The sequence below is a fragment of the Heloderma suspectum genome, chromosome 5, assembly GCF_057233095.1.
Source record: "Heloderma suspectum isolate Gila_16-S chromosome 5, 16-S_ref, whole genome shotgun sequence".
Taxonomy (NCBI): domain Eukaryota; kingdom Metazoa; phylum Chordata; class Lepidosauria; order Squamata; family Helodermatidae; genus Heloderma; species Heloderma suspectum.
In genome coordinates this window covers 6,757,117-6,776,521 of record NC_139462.1, presented here as the reverse complement: position 1 = coordinate 6,776,521, position 19,405 = coordinate 6,757,117, and the positions used below count along the sequence as shown (strand labels likewise).

General features: G+C 52.2%; 2 protein-coding genes across 2 annotated transcripts in view; both read right to left on the bottom strand.

The window, feature by feature from the left end:
- Nucleotides 1-376: 376 nt before the first annotated feature.
- LOC146343547 (N-acetyltransferase 8F1-like) lies at nt 377-5,189 on the bottom strand. The gene is made up of 2 exons (XM_084855272.1): nt 5,055-5,189; nt 377-2,379 (listed from the first exon to the last, which is right to left on the bottom strand). The coding sequence occupies exon 2, from the start codon at nt 2,288-2,290 to the stop codon at nt 1,625-1,627; it is 666 nt and encodes a 221-aa protein (XP_084711398.1). The 5' UTR covers nt 2,291-2,379; nt 5,055-5,189; the 3' UTR covers nt 377-1,624.
- Nucleotides 5,190-6,422: 1,233 nt separating this feature from the next.
- CPXM1 (carboxypeptidase X, M14 family member 1) overlaps nt 6,423-19,405 on the bottom strand; it is a 34,482-nt gene continuing 21,499 nt past the window's right edge. Inside the window, exons 9-14 of the mRNA XM_084855271.1 lie at nt 16,935-17,131; nt 14,035-14,214; nt 12,939-13,236; nt 11,520-11,659; nt 10,665-10,767; nt 6,423-8,854 (exon numbers count right to left, since the gene is read on the bottom strand). Of these exons, the coding sequence (XP_084711397.1) occupies nt 8,592-8,854; nt 10,665-10,767; nt 11,520-11,659; nt 12,939-13,236; nt 14,035-14,214; nt 16,935-17,131 (1,181 nt within the window). The 3' untranslated portion in view covers nt 6,423-8,591. The remainder of the gene's footprint in view (nt 8,855-10,664; nt 10,768-11,519; nt 11,660-12,938; nt 13,237-14,034; nt 14,215-16,934; nt 17,132-19,405) is intronic.

Sequence of the window (19,405 nt, the reverse complement as noted above, 5' to 3'; positions counted from 1 at the left end):
ATGTTAAAAATAACTTGGTCATTATTACAACAGAAACTAAGCATTTAACTGTTAAAGCTGATTTAAGTTTCTTAACTTCTTTTAAATTTTAAAATAGCTGGTTTTTATCAACCCCACTTGCCCACTCTTCCACAAAAGAAACTAAGAATGTATTTGTAAGGACAGCGAATGATAGCAGAGAACCCAAGCATGCTGTAAACTGAGTTGGAAGGAAAACAGCAAAATGTGGGATGAATTTGGGGCTTCCATTGCTATGATGGGAACTGGGATGAATGGTTCTTGGTTCTGAAGGGGTAAGGCTTCTTTGCCTTTCAATTAAAACAATATTAACAATAAAACAGTGGCATCACAGTACAAACAAGCACCAAGACAGGCAACCCTTTGGAAGATAATTAGTAACTTCTTTATTTCTCCACTTTTTGCAGTACCAATTCACATACTAAAACTGATGTGCCTGAAGTGAGAGTAGACACAAACCATTGAAATGATAAAGGCATAATCCACAAGGAACATCTATGAAGCAGCAGCACCTCCTCCCCAAACATACAGGAAATATTCAAAGCATATCCAGATTTGGGCCCAACTATACTGTTTGTTTTCCCAAAGTTGGGGCTGGTGTCAAGGGTAGGTATGGTTGGGCACCTGCCAAGGCCCCACACCAAGTAGGGAGGCCCACTAACAAAAGCCCCTTGAACCTGGTCCTCTTCACCATTGCAAGCTGCTTATTCACCTCATGCTGGTACAGACAACGGTGGTGAGGAAGAGGAGTGGTAGATGCTGCTACCTCCTTGCTCATTGATTGAATGTCAAGCAAGTGGAAGCGATGATGAGAAAGACAATAAGAAGCAATAACAGCTGGTGACAATGGCAGTGACAAGATAGACTCACTAAGGGAGGGGACCTATTGAGTGTGTCTCGGCCAAGGGCCCTCAAAAATCTGGAGCTGGCAGTGCCCAAAGTAGATTTAATTTTCCTGAATACTTCACTACTAAAATACCTGTGCGCTCAGTATAATACATACTGCAAACGGGCTGCATACCCTGAGAAAACAAGTGGAAATTTCTGATTCAAGGTGATGTGATGAAAAGGCCTCTGGCTATACTAAGCCCATCCTAGTGGGCAAAAAAAAAAAAGATCCTTGGCAACAGTAGCAAACATCTCTACTAGCACTTTGGCTTCTGGGCCAGTCACTTGCAATGTTTACCAGAACTCAAGAAACAAGGCAAGAGTAGCCTGTGGGAGGGTTTAGAGCTGCCAACACAAAGGAAGAACATCCATGACTGGTGAAGAATCCTTACTGTACCAATGGAAACATAATTCCATAAGCCACATCCCCTTTCAAATCAGGGTTCCCACTACCTTGCAAACAGGAGAAAGGAAAGGGACCTTCTGAAGAGTCTTGGCTTCCTTCATTACTAGAATTCCTTGGGGCCTGTGAATGCCCTCTGACAACTGGAAAATTAACGCTCAGAGTACAGAAATGGAGACACACTCCTTTGGTCAGCAACAAAACCAACCATTTCCCATCTTCATTCCACATAACCTGCTGCACCACATGCCCAAAGGACAAATGTGAAGAAATGCCAGATTGAGATGGTCACCACAGACCATCCCCTTGTTTCCCTCAGTCCACAGAAGGAATATCATAGCGATACTTGGAAACGGTGCAGTTGGCCAACCTGCCATAGATGGTGGGTAGGACGTAGCGATGATACATGCGGAAGCCAATGCCCTCATACATGGCACGGGCCTCATGCTGCACCATGAGTGTGTTCAGCACCACTGACTGGTAGCCATGCTCTCGGGCAAAGGAGATCACTGTCCTGCAGAGGGCCTTGGCAATGCCAAGGCCTCGATAGTCCTTTCGAACAGACATGCGTTTCAACATGAGCTCTTCCTGGTGTTCCTCAGCAGACCTGGCACCCACAATGGCCACCACGCATTCATCCACCTCGGCCACCCAGAAACAAGAGCCTTTGCAGCCCAGGTAAGTGGCCTGGATGTCCAGCAGGTCCTCCTGCAAGCAGTGGTCAATATACATGGACCACATGTAGCCCAGCAGTTGGCGGCCCATGGCCAGCAGCAGAGTGACAGCAAGGATGGGCAGGAGAAGTGATTTCGAGCTGGTGAGCAGCAGGCAGAAGGTGCAGGCCAGGACCAGGATCAGCCAGGGCTGCTTCAGCATGTGTACACACAAGGTGGGCACATATTCACTCATCCCTGTGGCAAACAAGTCACGCACTGTCTCATAGTCCTCAGGCCGGTACTCACGAATGTGGTAAGTCACCATAGTTCACTGGGCAGAGATGGGCAAAGAAGAGCAGCGTGTTGGACTCCACCACAGGGAGAATGTATGCTGGTGGGAGAATACTAGAACCACTGGATAAACAAAGAGAGATGGTTGTTACCACAGCAGAAGAAACCAATGCAATTTTTGTGCATCTGCACGTACAGAACGGAGTAGGGCCTTTGCTATCAAGCAGATTGGCAGGAGGAGCAATCAAGAATTTAATGTAGAAGCAATGGGCGACTGCCATCTCCTTCGCATTGCTGCAAGCGGGGGGCTGGGCACAAACTGTGTCTAGCATTCGTAGTGGTCATAAATTTGTGGTTGCTAGAACTCTGCATCCTCCAACTGGGAAGGGTTGAGCTCATCTCATCTCCAAGATTACATTGAGCTTTGGACGTGCTTGGAGTACCACTTAAGTGCAGCACTAGGTCAGCGAGAATCCCCTGCCCTCCCTCCTTAACCTTAAGAGGAGGGCCAGAGCTTGCCAGAGGCAGGAAGAATGGATTTGTTGACCGCTAGTGTTGCCATCTTCCCCATGGTGCCATGATCCTCTCTGAGTCCCCCTCCTGCTGCCCCCCTTCCCCGCCCCAAGCAATGCTCCCTCAACATCACTCACAGACCAGTTTTATTTGTATCTAACCAAGTCAAGGGAACCATGGCAACCAGCTAGGTATCTCCCAGGTCCTGCAGGAATCGCCTGTCCTGTCTGCCCCACATCTTTACTTGCCTTTTTCTCTAACCTGTAAGGCTCCTACTGCTTTAGCCTCTCATTTCGTTGTCAGGATGTTACAGGCCCTTGATCAACTTTGCTGCCTTTTTGTATACCTTTTCCAGCTATACTGAAGGAGCTAATTTTTGAGATGGGATGTGGAATTTCAAATGATGCACCACAGGTTTTTATAAGGCAATATGATGTGGTTTTATTCTGCTTTTTATTTTCAGTCTGTTTCCTGATGACCCTGACTCAGAATTTGCCATCTTTACTGGAGCTGCACATTGATTCAACGTTTCTAATCCAGAAGTGGATCTCTTGCTAGATTCCTACCACCTTCAATGAGTTACATCTACTCAGAGATAAACTTAAAAGTCATTTTGAAACTGATGCGGAGGTTACCTCTTAATATACCAAGTGAAGAATCACTGACTGTGATTTCTGTTACTACCATCCTGAATACCACACTTTACTATGCTGGCTGGGGATTATGGGAGTTGCAGTCCAACACATCTTGAGGGCGGTGGGTTGCTGAAGGATTGGGGCTGCAGTCTTAACACATCTGTGGGGGGGGGCTGAGCTGGGGAATGATGGGAGTTGCAGCCCCACGCATCTGGAGGGGCCAGGCGGGGGACGTCTGCTGTGACTCTGGCTGCGGAGCAGAGCACCATTTGCGGCCTTGGCCTGGCCCTGCCGCTGCCCCTCCTCAAGCAACGGAAGCCCACGTACTCATTCGGCCGCCCCGGCCGCCCAGCATTGCCGCCTCCCCTTCTGCGCCCCCGCGCCCGCATCTGGAGGGGGCCGAGCTGGGAAATGATGGGAGCTGCAGCCCCACGCATCTGGAGGGGGCCGAGCTGGGGAATGATGGGGGCTGCAGCCCCACGCATCTGGAGGGGGCCAGGCTGGGGGATGATGGGGGCTGCAGCCCCACGCATCTGGAGGGGGCCAGGCAGGGGGATGATGGGGGCTGCAGCCCCACGCATCTGGAGGGGCCAGGTGGGGGGGTGTTGGGGGCTGCAGCCCCACTTATCTGGAGGGGGCCAGGCAGGGGGATGATGGGGGCTGCAGCCCCACGCATCTGGAGGGGCCAGGTGGGGGGGTGTTGGGGGCTGCAGCCCCACTTATCTGGAGGGGCCAGGCGGGGGGGTGATGGGGGCTGCAGCCCCATGCATCTGGAGGGGCCAGGCGGGGGGGTGATGGGGGCTGCAGCCCCACGCATCTGGAAGGGCCAGGCGGGGGATGATGGGAGCTGCAGCCCCACTTATCTGGAGGGGCCAGGCGGGGGGTGATGGGGGCTGCAGCCCCACGCATCTGGAGGGGCCAGGCGGGGGGGTGATGGGAGCTGCAGCCCCACGCATCTGGAGGGGCCAGGCGGGGGGTGATGGGGGCTGCAGCCCCACGCATCTGGAGGGGCCAGGCGGGGGGTGATGGGGGCTGCAGCCCCACGCATCTGGAGGGGCCAGGCGGGGGGGTGATGGGAGCTGCAGCCCCACGCATCTGGAGGGGCCAGGCGGGGGGTGATGGGGGCTGCAGCCCCACGCATCTGGAGGGGCCAGGCGGGGGGTGATGGGGGCTGCAGCCCCACGCATCTGGAGGGGCCAGGCGGGGGGGTGATGGGAGCTGCAGCCCCACGCATCTGGAGGGGCCAGGCGGGGGGTGATGGGGGCTGCAGCCCCACGCATCTGGAGGGGCCAGGCGGGGGGTGATGGGGGCTGCAGCCCCACGCATCTGGAGGGGCCAGGCGGGGGGGTGATGGGAGCTGCAGCCCCACGCATCTGGAGGGGCCAGGCGGGGGGTGATGGGGGCTGCAGCCCCACGCATCTGGAGGGGCCAGGCGGGGGGTGATGGGGGCTGCAGCCCCACGCATCTGGAGGGGCCAGGCGGGGGACGTCTGCTGTGACTCCGGCTGCGGGGCAGAGCAGCATTTGCGGCCTTGGCCTGGCCCTGCCGCCGCCCCTCCTCGAGCAACGGAAGCAACGTACTCATCCGGCCGCCCCGGCCGCCCAGCACTGCCGCCTCCCCTTCTGCGCCCCGCGCCCCCGCCCGCCTCACCTCCGCCCTCCGCAGCAGCGCCGGCGACGCCTCCCGCGGCCAGCCTCGCGGCGGCGCCCCTTCCGGTGAGCGCGAGGGCGGCGGGCGCTTCCGCCCCACAGCCGATCCGCGGCGGCCGGAGCGGGCCTTCGCCTCGGGGGCGGGAAGGCGCGGCGCGGCGCGGCGCGCGGGAGGAGGGCGGAGCCCGGGGCCTCCGCGGGCGCCTCTCCCCACCCTGGCGCCCTCCGGGCGTGTTGGGCTACCGGCCCCAGCATCCCCAGCCAGCACGGACCGCGCGGGCCCGGGTGCAGGAGCGGTGCGCGCTGCGGGCCTCGGGGCCGGAGCGTCGTGCCTCGCGCCCCGCCCGCCCGCCCGGGGGACCCCCGGACCCCGCCGCGCTTCGTGGCGATTTTGGGGGCCCTAACGGGGCTGCCCCCGCGCCGTGCTTCGAGCTGGCCGGGCAGCCCCCGTCGGGGTGCTCTGGCGTGATCCCCGCGCCGCGCAGGGGTTGGGCGCGGTGGCCGGGCGGCGCCTTCCAGCCCTGCTGCTCTGGGATGCCATGAGCCGCCCTTTGCACCGATGCTTTGTGGAATATTTATCATTTCTGTAGCTTCTCCCTGCGCAAACTGCGTTTTTCTGGTTTATTCAAGCTGATTGATTCTTGCCTTTATAATATGTTTCTAAAACAGGGTTATTAAAAAAAAAAAAAATTTTTAATGAAGGAATTTTTGCTTTGTATCTTCAACGTCAGTTTTCAGGGCAGTTTACATACTTCGGCAATCGTTTCATAATGCTCCCCTTTATCATGAAAGAAGCCTCCTTGCGGAGTGAAAGTACGAGGGAAGATGTTAATGTGTCTGTCTGTAAAGATGATAATCCCTGTGGAAGAATGCAGGCAAAAATTCGATGGCCTTGAATTTGTGCCCAGGCAAAGAAACACCATTTAACCTTTATTTTTTCAATTTGCTTATGGATTGGATACTTTCTGTGAAAGGAAGGACTCCACTTGCAGAAGGTGCCTCTGCTCGATTCCCCCCCCCCACCCCATTCAGCGGGGTCTCCTAACTCTGTAGCATTTTCAGGGGGCTGAAAAGGCCGCCATGGGAAGGAAGGGTGGGGAAGTCAACTTCTGCCAGCACAGTCGATCCAGCTGGATCCATCCCCCTATTGTAAATTTTGCAATGATATGAATATAATTGAATAAATTGGCCAGTTGGCAATCCAGTTATCATAATCAGGGTATTTGTGTGCCACTTTTCCAAGGTAAAACCATGCTCAAAGTGGCTTACAGCTACATCAGAAAAAACATTAGATAAAATACAGCAACAATCTGGTATGAATTGTCCAACAGGAAAGGCAAGTGAAGAATAAGCAACTCTACACAAGGCAGACTTTGGAAGGTTAAATAGCAAAAGTTTTATTTGGTAACACTCTTATCTCAATGCCACTTGGCTAGCAAGGGCACTTCAATGCCAGCATTTTCATTATTAACAGCTCTCACAAACCAGGCTCCGCCTTCCCCAGTGCCTACACTGGGCAAGAAACCCCAATTCACAGGCCTCAGAAAACAAGACTATGTACCCAGCGTGTTCCAGCCAGGGCCTGCCTGTCCGAACAAGGCTTACACACCGGGGTGAGTTTGCGTGGGTGTCTGTGACATACTCATCCCGGCCCTTGTGTTCAAGAAAATGATACAGAAGTTGTATAAAACGGGGTGGGTAGGGGGACATTGTGGAAGGCACAACCTTCCCTCATCCGTAAGCTCCCAAACTTCGTATGTGGGTGCTGCCATTTTGGATTTTCCCCCACTGGTGGATTGTCAGAGATTCCTCTCTCCTCTGAGACGCTTAACAGAGAAGTACTGTAGCACTGAGTTAGAAGGACCCCTGGGCTGTAACACAGTTGAAGAGCAGATGCTTTGCACGTAGAAGGTCCCAGGTTTAATCCCCAGCATCTCTAGGTAGGGTCTGGGAAAGACCCCTGCCTGAAGCCCTGGAGAACCCCTGTCAGTCAATGTAGACAATACTGACCCAGGCTGAGGTGTGGATTTGGCATAATGCAGCTTCCTATGTTTCTTAATCGGCTCAGTGGAAACTTGCTTCAAAACGTTCACCCAAGAGTTTCCCAGAAGTGGAAAGAGAGCTACGGTGACTAGACTTCCTGAGTGGGTCCACTGAACTGGTCCTGCTGTCCTCCTTGGTACAACAGGCATCCTGACTATGTCAACAGAGGCCAGAACTGCTTTGTAAATCCGACCTTTGGGATGAAAAATATAGAGCCATGCACTGAGCTCAGAAACCGTTGGCCAGGTAACAGAATTAATTGCCGCAGGAAGGCTTACGATATTGGTACTGGGCTTTCAAGGAACAATTTCATGATTGCAGCCTTCCTCAACCTGCTGCTCGCCAGACATGTTGGACTGCAACTCCCATCATTCCCAGCCATGCTAGGCAAATGGCCATGGTGGCTGAGAATGATGGGGTTGCCATCCAACGCATCTGAAGGGCACCACGTTGGGGAAGGCTGCATTAAGGGATGCCCCTGTGGAGTTTTATCTTGCCGGATCTTTGCCTCTTGACTGGGTTGTCAGTCCTTCAGAGAGTTCCTGTTCCTTTAAGAGTTTTATAGATGGGGTGGGCGGTGGGGTTCAGCTAGGGATAGCTTTTTCCAGCAGAGTGCTGCAGTGAGGGGAGAGGCCACACCTGCAGGCACTTCCCCTTGCCAAGTACAGCAGCTGTCTCAGGATTTATGCCGTGTGGGGTGATATCTAGATGTTGCCCCTGTTCCATTTCCCTTAAACTGACACCCACTCCTGGTAAATGACTGAAAACACACATGCAGACTAGTTCTTTCGTAATTCAGTACGTTCGCTAAATATTGGCCACTCACCAAGAACACGGCAAAGCTGACTAGCTTGTTTCTAGAAAGGCTGTGTGTGTGTTTTAAATCAGGATTTCATGTGACTTCAGGGGTCAACCTGGAATCAGTTTTCAGTGCCAAAGTTCAACCCTGGAGTATGCAAAGCAATAAAGAAGAGAGTTTCTCTGTGCCTGAGCAGAGTGCTTTGTACTAGTCCCTGAATAACTAAACCAGCTCCCACAATTCCAGGATTAGAGGGAAGGGCCTCGGGGAGAATGGTGTGTGTGGGAAATATGAATTTATAGATATGCTTAAACCCCAAAGAGGTCTCTTTAGAAACTCAGCATGGTTTTTGGCGTGTTCATAATACATATATCTTTTACAGCGTTCAGATCTTTGTGGGTGCCAAACCAGCCAAGTGGGCAAATCCACTACCAAATACTGCAGCTAATACTTGCTCCAGGTGTATGGGATGCTGGAAACAAAATCTCTGGACAAATACTGGGGCTGATATATCTATATATCTTATTTTTTCCGAAGCCCAGAACTCGTTTGTTGGCCAATAATACGTCTCTCGAGATATAGAAACCTAAAACACTCGGGTCAAGGAAGGAAGCTGCTAAGATAGGAAAAAGAGAGCAGGGCCTGACAGCGTCTTCCTTCTCTGGGAAAAGTCTGGAGATGGTGGAATAGTCCTCCTCACTGGGCCCGTCTCTGGGCCTGCAGTTTGCGCAGCCTCAGCTGGCGGAGACGCAAAACGAGGTCCTTGGGCACCTTCCCGCCTTTGGCCAGGATCTCCCTCAGCCGTTGCTTGGGTGTCTTTGTCAGGCGGAAGTCACAGACGGTGGGGTTGTCCTCGTAAGAAACGTGGCAGTTCCGGGTGACGGGGTGGTAGCCCTCAGCTGCAGCAGTGACCTCATACTCACCGGGGTTTAGCAGGCGCCAGTAGTCCCCGTCGAAGGCTACCGGGAGACACAGAAGAGGGGAGCTAAGGGTAGCGACAAGCTACATGAAGATAAGGTGTCTCAGGGCTTGGACTATAACACAAGACCACCTCTGAAATCCTAGTATGTGACCACACGCAACAGGGGACAGAGTTCCTCCTATAACGCACACAGTTGTGTGAGAACTGATTTTAGCAGGACGAGTTTTTCATTTCAGATACGAGAAAATATGATATGATAAGATATGAGAAAAGTAGCACAAGCTGACATTAAAGCTGCAGAAACTATTGTTTCTGGTTTCCTTTGGGTGGGGGACAGCCCTCTTGTGGGGGAAGGTGGGGGCTGCTCTCCTTTTTCCTTGCTTTGAAATCTGATGCCCCAGCTTGAGGCACAATCCTCCAAAGCATTTTTCTGTGTAACTCCCATTAAAATAAACAGGAGCTGTGCAAGAGCATGTCCGGAGATCAGCCATGGCTACCATTTCCCCAAATGCATTGCTAGATGTAATCTGATACCTGCAACACCTAGTCTTTGGCTAATTCATTCAGACCCATGAATGGAGCAAATCTCCATTTTGAGACTGGGTCTATCTAGAACAAATAAGAAGAGCTATGCTGGATCAGACCAAGGGTCATCTGGTCCAACTTTCTGTTCACACAGTGGCCAACCAGTTGTCTGGGGAAACCCACAAGCAGGACAAGGGTGCAATAGCAGATGTCTTGGCCATAACATCTGACCAATTTTTTGGACTTGGTTTCTTTCCTTATCCCCCTCCTTTTTTGCCTGATTAAGAGTTCTGGGGAACTCGAAAGCTTGCATGTTTTTTTTGAGTTATAGGTGGTCCTAATAAAGGTACTGCCCAGGTGTGGATTTTGGTTTCCCGCCCCCCTAAACAATGTCATTGGCAATTACGTCAAATCGTCTATGAGTAGAGCTTGCTGGATAAAAAAAAGCACCCTGCCAGGCATCACAGCTCTCCTGCAACCAAATTACAATAAACCTTACAGAAGCCACCCTGCTAAACCAAAGTAGTGCCTCCATTTATCTGCAAGATCAACATAACTACACCTGAGCAGGTATACCACTGTTGGACCAGCCAGATCTAGGTTTTATAAGCCTTTAGCTTCTTCATAATGCAGTTAAGTTAAACTTCCCTAAATCTGAGCTACGCGATCATTCTGATGTAAAGTATTGGAAGTAGACTTTGTAAGACCTAAATTCTCCATTGGAGGTCAAATTGGACATTAGTACAGGGAGAAGTGAGAACTTAAGAAGAGCCCTGCTGGGTCAGAGTCAGACCCAGGGTCCATCTAGTCCAGCATTCTGTTCACACCGTGGCCAACCAGCTGCCCAGGGGAAACCGACAAGCAGGACAGGAGTGCAACGGCACCCTCCCACCCATGTTCCCCAGCAACTGGTGTACATGGGCATCCTGCCTCTGATACTGGAGGTCGCATGCAGCCATCAGGACTAGTAGCCATCGATAGCCTTCCCCATGACTTTGTCTTGAATGTGGGTAGCCAAGTGAATAGAAAAAACCTCTTGTGGGTTACAATCATTCCAAACTTCTTGTTAGGAATGATTGTACCCCACAATCATTTGGGGTTGTTCTGAGTTCATGTTGGACGTTGTCCATGCTCGGCACAATGTGAGAGCCCAGAATCTTACATTGCATTCATCTAAATTAGTTTCCATTGCAAAAAATCAGTACCTGACTGAGGTACCTCTTTGCTAGGTAGAGAACTCTAACATTTGAACGTGTACCAGATAAATTAATTAAATTCTACTGGAGAAGATGTGAATGATCACTGATTGGCTGTCCTTGTACCTGTTCTGATGTCGTGGTTGATGCCATCCACCGAAATGATGGCGTCCGCAATGCCTTCTTCTGTGTCTTTGTCTCGGACGATGCCTTTAATGCCCCTGCGGGTCTGTAATGACATGCCTGGTTAGCACACCCACTGGAAGCACCTGGCGTCAGTGGCGGCTGGTGGCTCCAATGTCAGCAGGGTGGTGACATCACTCCGGGTTTCAGTCAGAACTAGTCAGAGCTCTAAAGGGGCTATCCGAGGTGCGAAGTCACCAGCCTCCACTGCCTGGCATTGAAACAGAAACACAGGGGAGTCCAGAGCAGTGCCAAGAGCTGAACAAGAAAAACGGCAACAGTGTCATCTGGTCACTTTAGAGTCAAATGACATGTGATATTAAACATGTCTAAGCCGCCCTCCGCCAACCTGGCCCCCTCTGGATGTGTTGGACTGCAACTCCTATCCTTCCCAAATGGTCATTCCAAATCAACCCAGACCTTATTCTACTGTTTTATGATTTTTGATGTGTATTTTAGGAACGGTTAGCTGGTCTTTATCAGAGGTGGCCCTAATGTTTGGGTGTAAGGGGCGGCACCCACTCAGACAACCCCCTTGAGCAGTCACCCTTGATGTGATGTGCTGCTTTAGATAAGAAAAACAAAATATAAGGCACGCAGTGAGAATGATAATAAAGAAGCACCATTAAGTCCTCAGTGTGAATGCACCTGCAAAAGACTGCTCCTAATCTTTCTGTTGCTGCCAGGATCCACCCCCTTAAGACCCTGATCCCAGTACATTAACTTTTGTTGAGCCATAATAGTGGAGGCTGGGATCTGCTCCTCCAATCCTCAGTGCTGCCCTCCCAGCCCTCTTACCTGCTCCATGTAGAGCAGCAAGGATTCTTTGTTGTTTTCCCACTCCCGGGGCAGCTCCGATTCGTGTGGGAACTTGTCGCAGGACAATTCAACCGTGATCTCAAAGCAGTTTGTGTGAAGGTAGCTGAAGTCATTCATACCTGCAAAGGTGTGTGTGTGGAGAGACAAGACCAGAGGCAGCCACTAGGGGGCAGTTTCATCACAGTGCAGACCCTCCATAGACATTATCTGATGGGTTGTGTTCCTATTTCATGAGCTGATAACGGGGTTGGCATGGTGGATACGGCCAGAACAGATGTGTCATTATTTGTGCAATTAATTGAAAAACACATCTGCTTTCAGTTTGGCTGTCAGGAGAGACAGGTTCAAATTCCTACTTGGCCACAAAGCTTTTAGAGCCAAACAATTTATTTGCCTGGCCGCTCATCTGATTTTAGAGCCAATCTTTTATGAGGCTTTTAGTGCTTCCTGATGATTTTGCTGGTAATTGTAACCTTTTTATGGTTTTATTGTAGTTTTCTTTTTCTATTTGTAAGCCACTTTGGAAAAATCCGAGATAACATTTTAAAAATACGTTAAAAATCAAACACACTTAGACAAGATTATGGCAATCTGTGATTGGACCACCCTTCTCTTTCAATTTTTTTAAAGCTGCCATTCCCCCTGCCCCCAATCCAGGACTGCATCACTTTCTTGTTTTCCTGATGTAAATTACTACATACGTGCACACACAAACACCTGGAGCTGTTATTTGCCCAGTTGGGGGAAACCTATGGCGACCCATCTACTCTAGTTTGGCCCCTTCCTGCCTACATTTCTAGAACTATAAGAGAAGGAGGAAAACATCTCCCTGCCCAGTTTCTCCACACCATGCATAATTTTGTACACCTCTGTCATGTCTCCCCTCACTCGCCTTTTCTCTAAGCTGCAGATGTTGTAACCTTTCCTCATAGTTGCTCCAGCCCCTTGATCATTTTGCTTGCCCTTTTCTGCACTTTCCACAACTCGACAATATCCTTTTTTAGGTGCGATGGCTAGAACTGTACACAGTAGTCTAAGTGTGGTCGCACCATAGATTGTATGACAGGAGTTTAATTTTCAGTTTCTTTCCTAATTATGCCTAACATGGAATTTGCCTTTTTCATGGCAGCCACACATTAGGTCGACATTTTAATTGAGCTCTCCGCCACATCCCCAAGATCTCTTTTTTGCTCAGTCATCACTAGCTCAGAGCCCGTCAGCATCCCCACTGCTAACACCATAAGGAGGGTGGTGGGCAGGGGTTCAGTTAGACTCTGGGTGTTGTCTGGGGCCCCTGCTCATCCTACCGAGTAGGGTCCTCGACATCTGCCTGGAAGTCCTGCCTGGACGATGGCAGGGTTCTGAGAAAGAAGCCTGGGGCCTCCCCGATTCACTTACTTCCAGGCACAGTGTGCCAGTTGGCCCCGTTGATGATGTTACCCCCCCTCATGAAGTCGTCGTAGTGGCAGAGGCGCCGGTCGTCATCCAGCATGGCCAGATTGGAGGTGGCGTAGACGGTGGCAAGCCAGCGGAAAACAGCGTCGTCGGCCGTGGGTGTGAGCTCCTGGGCTTTCCAGTAGGTGCGCGTCATGTCGAAAGGGTAAGTCACCACCAGCTCACCTCCATGCAGGTTGGCGCTGAGCACGAAAGGGTAGCGTTGCATCCAGCTGATGACGGCCCGGGTTTCGGGGGCCACCTGTTGCAGCGGGCAGGAGGGAGGGGGCACAGGTGAGCACTTCTGGGAATCAGAATGAGGCGGCAGGACTGGAGGCCCACCAAGCCAAGTGAGGCGGCCAGCTGATGGAAGACACCAGGGGCTTGCTGAAATCTCCTGGTTTTGCTGCTTCTCTGGGAACACCAAAATGGTGTGGTCGAGCTGCATTTGTTTTGGGGGCCTGAAGAGACCTTCAAAGCCTCCAGGTCCTTCCCCTCCCCCCGCAGCTCTCTCAGATCCCAAGAACCCCCACCTGTGATCTTGGGGAGAGTGTGACTGGACGGTGGCTTCCATGTGTCCAGGCATACAGTTGTAAGCTCCTCAGGACATCTTATACTCTGCCAAGGGCAAGTAATGCAGCTTGAAGTTGCCCTGTTTTAGGGGTTGCCAACAGAGCTGCGATCTGTGGTGTGCCCCCAGGATACCCTGCAGTGTCGCACAGAAGATGCCAGGATGCAACTCTTGGGCTGCATGCAACTACTGACCCCTGTCCAAAGCCCCTTGCGCAAGTTTCGCAGTGTTTTCGAGCCTCCTCCATGAGGACTTGAATCTTGCGGAAGCCCATGCTGTTGGTGAACTATGGGACTGATTGCATAAAGGCTGTATGTACCCAAAGAAAGGGCAAGGCAGGACATCAGGACGGCCGATGAAGGTGCAGCGGGAAATGGAGGGACAGATGCTGCACATGAGCTTGGCGTGGCGTCAGCTGTAATACGATGGCCACTGGGATTCACCTGGCAATGCTGAAGGCTAAGGCGCATGGAGGTGGGGGATACTCACAGTGGCGTTGGGATACGTATAAGTCTCCGGAATGGGGATGTAGTGGTTGGGAAACTTATGGGGCACCATTTCGTTGTCCTCTGCATCCCACAGGGCCGTGTTGAGGTCAGCAAAGTTGTGATTGAGGTCGAAGCCTTCGTAGGTCCATCGGCCCAACGCCCAGCCAGCCAGCTCCGAGCCCTGCACGGGGGTGAGAGAAGCACCGTGAGCGCAGGGAGCATTCTGCCCTCCCGATAACCCCTTCCCTTTTCTCCTCCGCTCTTGACTGGCCTTCTGGGAATGCATTCCTGGCTCAAGCTAAGGCCGATTTCACAAGTAATGAGGATGATGCAATTTTGTTTCTGACGGAGCATCGTTCCTTTTGCATCATGAACCTGGCCGATGAGAAATGATGGCTTTTCCTGACCTGAGCATACTTCCTTTCCATCCCAGTGATCTTGACAGACTTTTGTTTTTCTGTTCTTGTGAACAAGTACCATTTTTTCTACTACTACTAAAAATAATAATTATTTTCAGCCAGAAAAGACAGCATCTGGGTCATCCTGACCTGCGTTAGGAAATTGTGGAGGGAGCAGCAGCATCAACATTGTTATTATCGTCAAGGTTCTCCAAAGCAGACGTGCGCATCTGCTGACACAGCATTTGCAAGGCAGCAGAAGGGAGGGGGAGGGGCCGTAATTGGGGGGGCCGGATAACTGCAAAGGAACTAGAGAGAGGTGTGGAGCCAGTGGAAGAAGAGGAGGAAGCTGCAGAGTTTTCATGGCCCATTGCAGTCGGTGCCGGCTCCAGGTTTCGTGGGGGGCCTTGGGCGAGTCACTCTTAATGGGCCCCCTCCCGCAGTGACTCCACCGCCTCACTGCCATGGTCATCATCTCTCCCATCTTTGTTCCCACTCGCTTGCTTGACAGGCAGAGAGCCAGGGAGCCAGCGGGCCGTGGCCTCTCCTGCTCCTCCTCCTCACCAGCACCTTTGTCTGGGCCACAGCAAGAGGCCGTTGAACAAGCGGGTTGCACTGGTGAAGAGGAGAATTGCCCCTGCTGGGGTGTGGGCCCTTGCAGGCGCCCGCCCATGCCTACCCTTGACCCTGCTTGCTGGTCGAACATCAGCAGCGGCCAACCAGATGCCTCCAAGGAACCCCCCAGCTGGGCTTGATGGTAACAGCCCTCCCCTGGTGTTGCTCCCCAGCATCTGGATGTTCAAAGTAGACTGCATTTGAACATGGAGGCTCCACTTTAGTAGCAAGGCTCATCATGTATTGATGGATCTCGCCGCCGCCACCTCCACCTCCTCCATGAATTTGCCCAATCCCCCTTGAGGCTGCATCACCCGGTGGCCACCACATCTTGTGGCAGGAAGTTCCAAACATTAGCGACACATCGCGCATAGAAGTGCTTTCTGTTGTCTCTCCGACGTCTGCTGCCGATCAGTGTCATTGGATGACCCTGACATCGAGGATAACGAGGAAAACATCTCTCGCACCGTGCATCGTTTTATAGCCCTCTGTTGCAGGGAGGGTGGGGAACTGGCGGCCCTCCAGATGCTGTTTGACACTGCTCTGCTCCCCACCAGTTACAGAAACACAGGAAGCAAGCTTGTCACAAGTCTGACCGCTGGTCCATCGAGTCAACCACACCCAGTATCCCCAGGCCACCACCCTCTGACCTCTCTATTTGTTTATTAGTCCTGTGCTTGCTCAGATGACTTCTAGACCAACCTCCCCAACCTATTGCCCTCCAGATGCGTTGGACTACAAGCTATGCTGGCTGGAAATCCTGGGAGTTGCAGGCCAACATACTTAGAGGCAATGAAGGCCGGTGGCTCCAATGTCAGTGGGGTGGTAAATCCACTCCAGGTTTCGGTCAGAACCAGTCAGAACTGGGCACCAGCTTGGAGCACCAGGTCGGGGACCCCTGCTCTAGAAGCAGGGTTTGTGGACACGAGTGCCACCAAGATGGTGCCAGGAGCATGTGTTGTATGGGGCTTTGCTAGAGCAGTTGCTCTAGGAACCCAGTGTGCCTTCATGGTGCCATCTTGGAGGTGTTTTCTTCCCACTGCAAGAGGCTTAGGTCTATGGGGTTAAAGTCCAGGTGGATATATGTTGGGCAAAGCATTACTGGCACGTCCAGATCTGCCCTTAAATTACACCTCAACTTCATCCCACCTTTAGTTGGGCCTTCAGTCTGCCTCACGACTGGCATGGTTTTGTTCCCAAACCGGTGGGCTGTGGGGAAAGGATCATCCCTTCCCCCCCTTCTGTAAGCCGGGAGATCCATGAAGCAAAATTTACCCAAAACCAAGCCTCGGGAGTGGCAATTTTGCCTGCCCGCCAGACATTTATTTTTATTTATTTATTAGTAATACTTCTATAATGCTTAATATAATAAAGACTCTTAAAATATCCCGTAGAACTTGAGAGGCTGTGTCTGAATTCCCTTTCATGTAACCCGGAGGTGGGTGTGGTCCCCTTCTCTCTCTCTGCCTCTCTTCTTTCCCCCTTCCCTCTCCCTTTGTCCCACTCTCTCTCCCCTTCTCTCTTACCTCATTTTTCTCCTCCTACTTTTTCTTTCACTCTTTCTATCGTCCCTTCCCTCCTGCCAGTGTTATGTAGCTTTCAGGTCCCTGTAATTCTTCAGCCCCTCCTCTACCCTCCCCATCACCTCTCCATGTCCCTGTCTGTGCATGGACAGAGGGGGCTGCCCTTTTCTCTGTGCACAGAGAGGCACATAAATGATCCCGCGATGGAGGAAAAGACCAGGCTCTCTTCCTCCATCACCAGATCACTGCAGAAAAGGCACAGGTGGGGGCCTGGCCTGGTGAGAGAGATGGGCCAGAGGGAGAGGCCCGCCGGGCCGGAGGATCCCCCCCACTGACGTGGGCCCTGGCGCCTGCATTCAACTCACCAGCTTGGAGGCGGTCTCATAACCATCTGGGTTCATGGAGGGCAGCAGGTGAATCCGGGTCTCGGTGACCAGCTGCAGCACGCGAGGGTTGCCTTGCTTGTACTCATGGCACAGGTATTCCATCAGGTTGAGCACCAGCTCCCGGCCCAGTGCCTCGTTGCCGTGCATGCCTGCCACGTAGCGGAACTCTGGCTCCCCTGCAGCAGGTGTGGAGAGTGGAGCAAGGTGGCTTTCCGGAAGGTTCTACTGGGAACGCGTGCGCGCATGCGAACACACCCAGCTTCCCACAGGTTGGAATAGCCCTTAGTTAAGCCTTTCCCAAGCTGGTGCCCTCCAGATATGGCTGGGGGTGCTGGAAGTTGTAGTCCAACACATCTGGAGGGCACCAGATGGGGAAGGCTGCCTCAGCTTGACACTGTGAAGCCTTCAAGCACCCTAACGCAGCTGTCGGCGTTGGACACAACGTTCCTGCTGCCCCATCAGAGTGAAGCCATGCCTGCTGGTACCACTAGCAACAGCCCCTGCCATGGTGCAGCCCTACAGCCCCCTAAGGAAGGGGCCTCTCCACGCCATTCTCCTGAGGGGGGGCTGCCCCACAGCAGTGGGGAGGGGCAGATGTATAGTACTGTCCCTCCTTCTCCCCATCTCCCCTCCCCATCTCCCCTCCCCAAACGTCAAGCTGTACGGACTGCAAAGCTCTGTGCTGGTTCAGGAAATCTGCCCCAATGGCTGAGGCTTCCATCATAAGGATACATTTAAATTAACTAAAATTAATTCAGGGAGCAATCCTGTCAGGATAGGCAGCCGCCTCCAAACTCGGAGGTGACCACCTATCCGATGCAGGGCAGGCAGAGCGGATCCTCTCCTCCGTACTCCGGCTGCCCTCCGTTCACGGCTAGGTGGCCAATTTCAGCTGTCTATCCACGGGACTGCGGGGAGCGGGGAGGTTGGATGATGCATAGGAAGAACCGTACTGCCACTTCCACATTCACTGCCCTTGGGAATGCCCCCTTTTGCCTACAAGGTGGCAGGGGAGGAGGTGGTTTTCCGGGAACCGACCTCAGAGCGTGGGGTCCAAGAAACTGAACAATCCTCTGGCTGTCCAACCGCTGTCTAGCAGCCACAGGATTGTGCCCTATTGCATTAAAATAGTCTCGAGGTGCACGCCCCCAGGGTCCTCCAAGTAAGCATGCCAAATTTTAGGTTTCTAGGTTTCATGGTCTTGGCAATGGAGGCAGATTCTGGGACTGAGCTTTAGAGAGCCCTGTCTTTGCAAAGGGGCCCTGTCAAAAGTCATCGTTCATGGTGACGCTTATTTGCTAAGAAGCACCTGGTCAGGGCTATGGGTGTTTTCCTGGGAATCGCTCTCTGGCCTTGGAGCAAGCTCCCCACCCCCACGGCCACCTCCAATCACAGGTTTGCGGGACGGCTGCTTACGGGGAAAGTTACTTTTCATATGCTCAGAGACGCCCTCTTTATTATTAGTTCACATATTTCAGGGCTGAGTCTTGGCTTTGAAAACAGGTTCTGGGGCTAAGCCCTGGCGCCATCACCCTCAACATTGTAATCATCTATTAAAATAGAAATAGAGCACATGCAGAAAAACAAAAACAAAATTCTCTCCAGTCCAATATGATCATAGTACACATTCCAATTACTAATGAATCAATGCCATGGTTCTGCCAAGTGTGTTCCTCAACAAGAGCCTGGGCTGCAGTTAGGCTCAGGGAACAGTGATATTTCCCATCATCCCCTTTCTGGGCTGTACATGGCAGGCAGCTCAAGCTGAGGCAACCTTTTCCTGACCTGGAGAAAGTGCTTGGTCTAGGTTGGGAGAGGCCCTCCATACCCGAAATGCCTCCCCTTTGGGGCAATTCTGATGTTACAATGTTTCATTACTGTGAATTCATTTTTCATATCTGTGACCTGCCTTTCTGCCCAGCAGGCAGGGGCCTCAAGACAGCTAACTATGCAAAACTGCAAGGACTGTACCACACACATACACCCGTAACACATACATATAAAACGTCACAAACCCCAAGAAAATCACAGCAGGCCACAGGGATCAACAGCTCAAAGGTTTGGGAGAAGAAGAGGATGTTTCCAAAGCTTTTCAAAGGCATTTATGTAATTGATCTGGTGAGCCCCTTTGAGAATGGAATTCCACAGGACAGGTGCCATCACCACGAAGTCCCTGCTCCTCGAGACTAGCCTCAGAAGGCAAAGGTGTGCCAAGAAGGCGGCTTCACTTTGCCTTTAGCAAGGGAGGGGATTTATGCTGGAGATCGTGCAGGAGAGGGTGCTCACTGAGGTGGCCAACTGTGTCTGGGCTGTACCATTTCAGGGTGCGGGTGGAAGGCTCCCATCAGTGAATGCTCCCCGCAAATGAGCAAGTAAGCACATCTCTATACGTAGAAAACTGAGTTCAAGCCCAGCTTTCTCCCTGACATGCTGGCTTTATACGTGTGCAG

Excerpts from the sequence above, each read along its gene's own strand:
- LOC146343547 (XM_084855272.1), bottom strand. The coding sequence starts at position 2,290 with ATGGTGACTTACCACATTCGTGAGTACCGGCCTGAGGACTATGAGACA.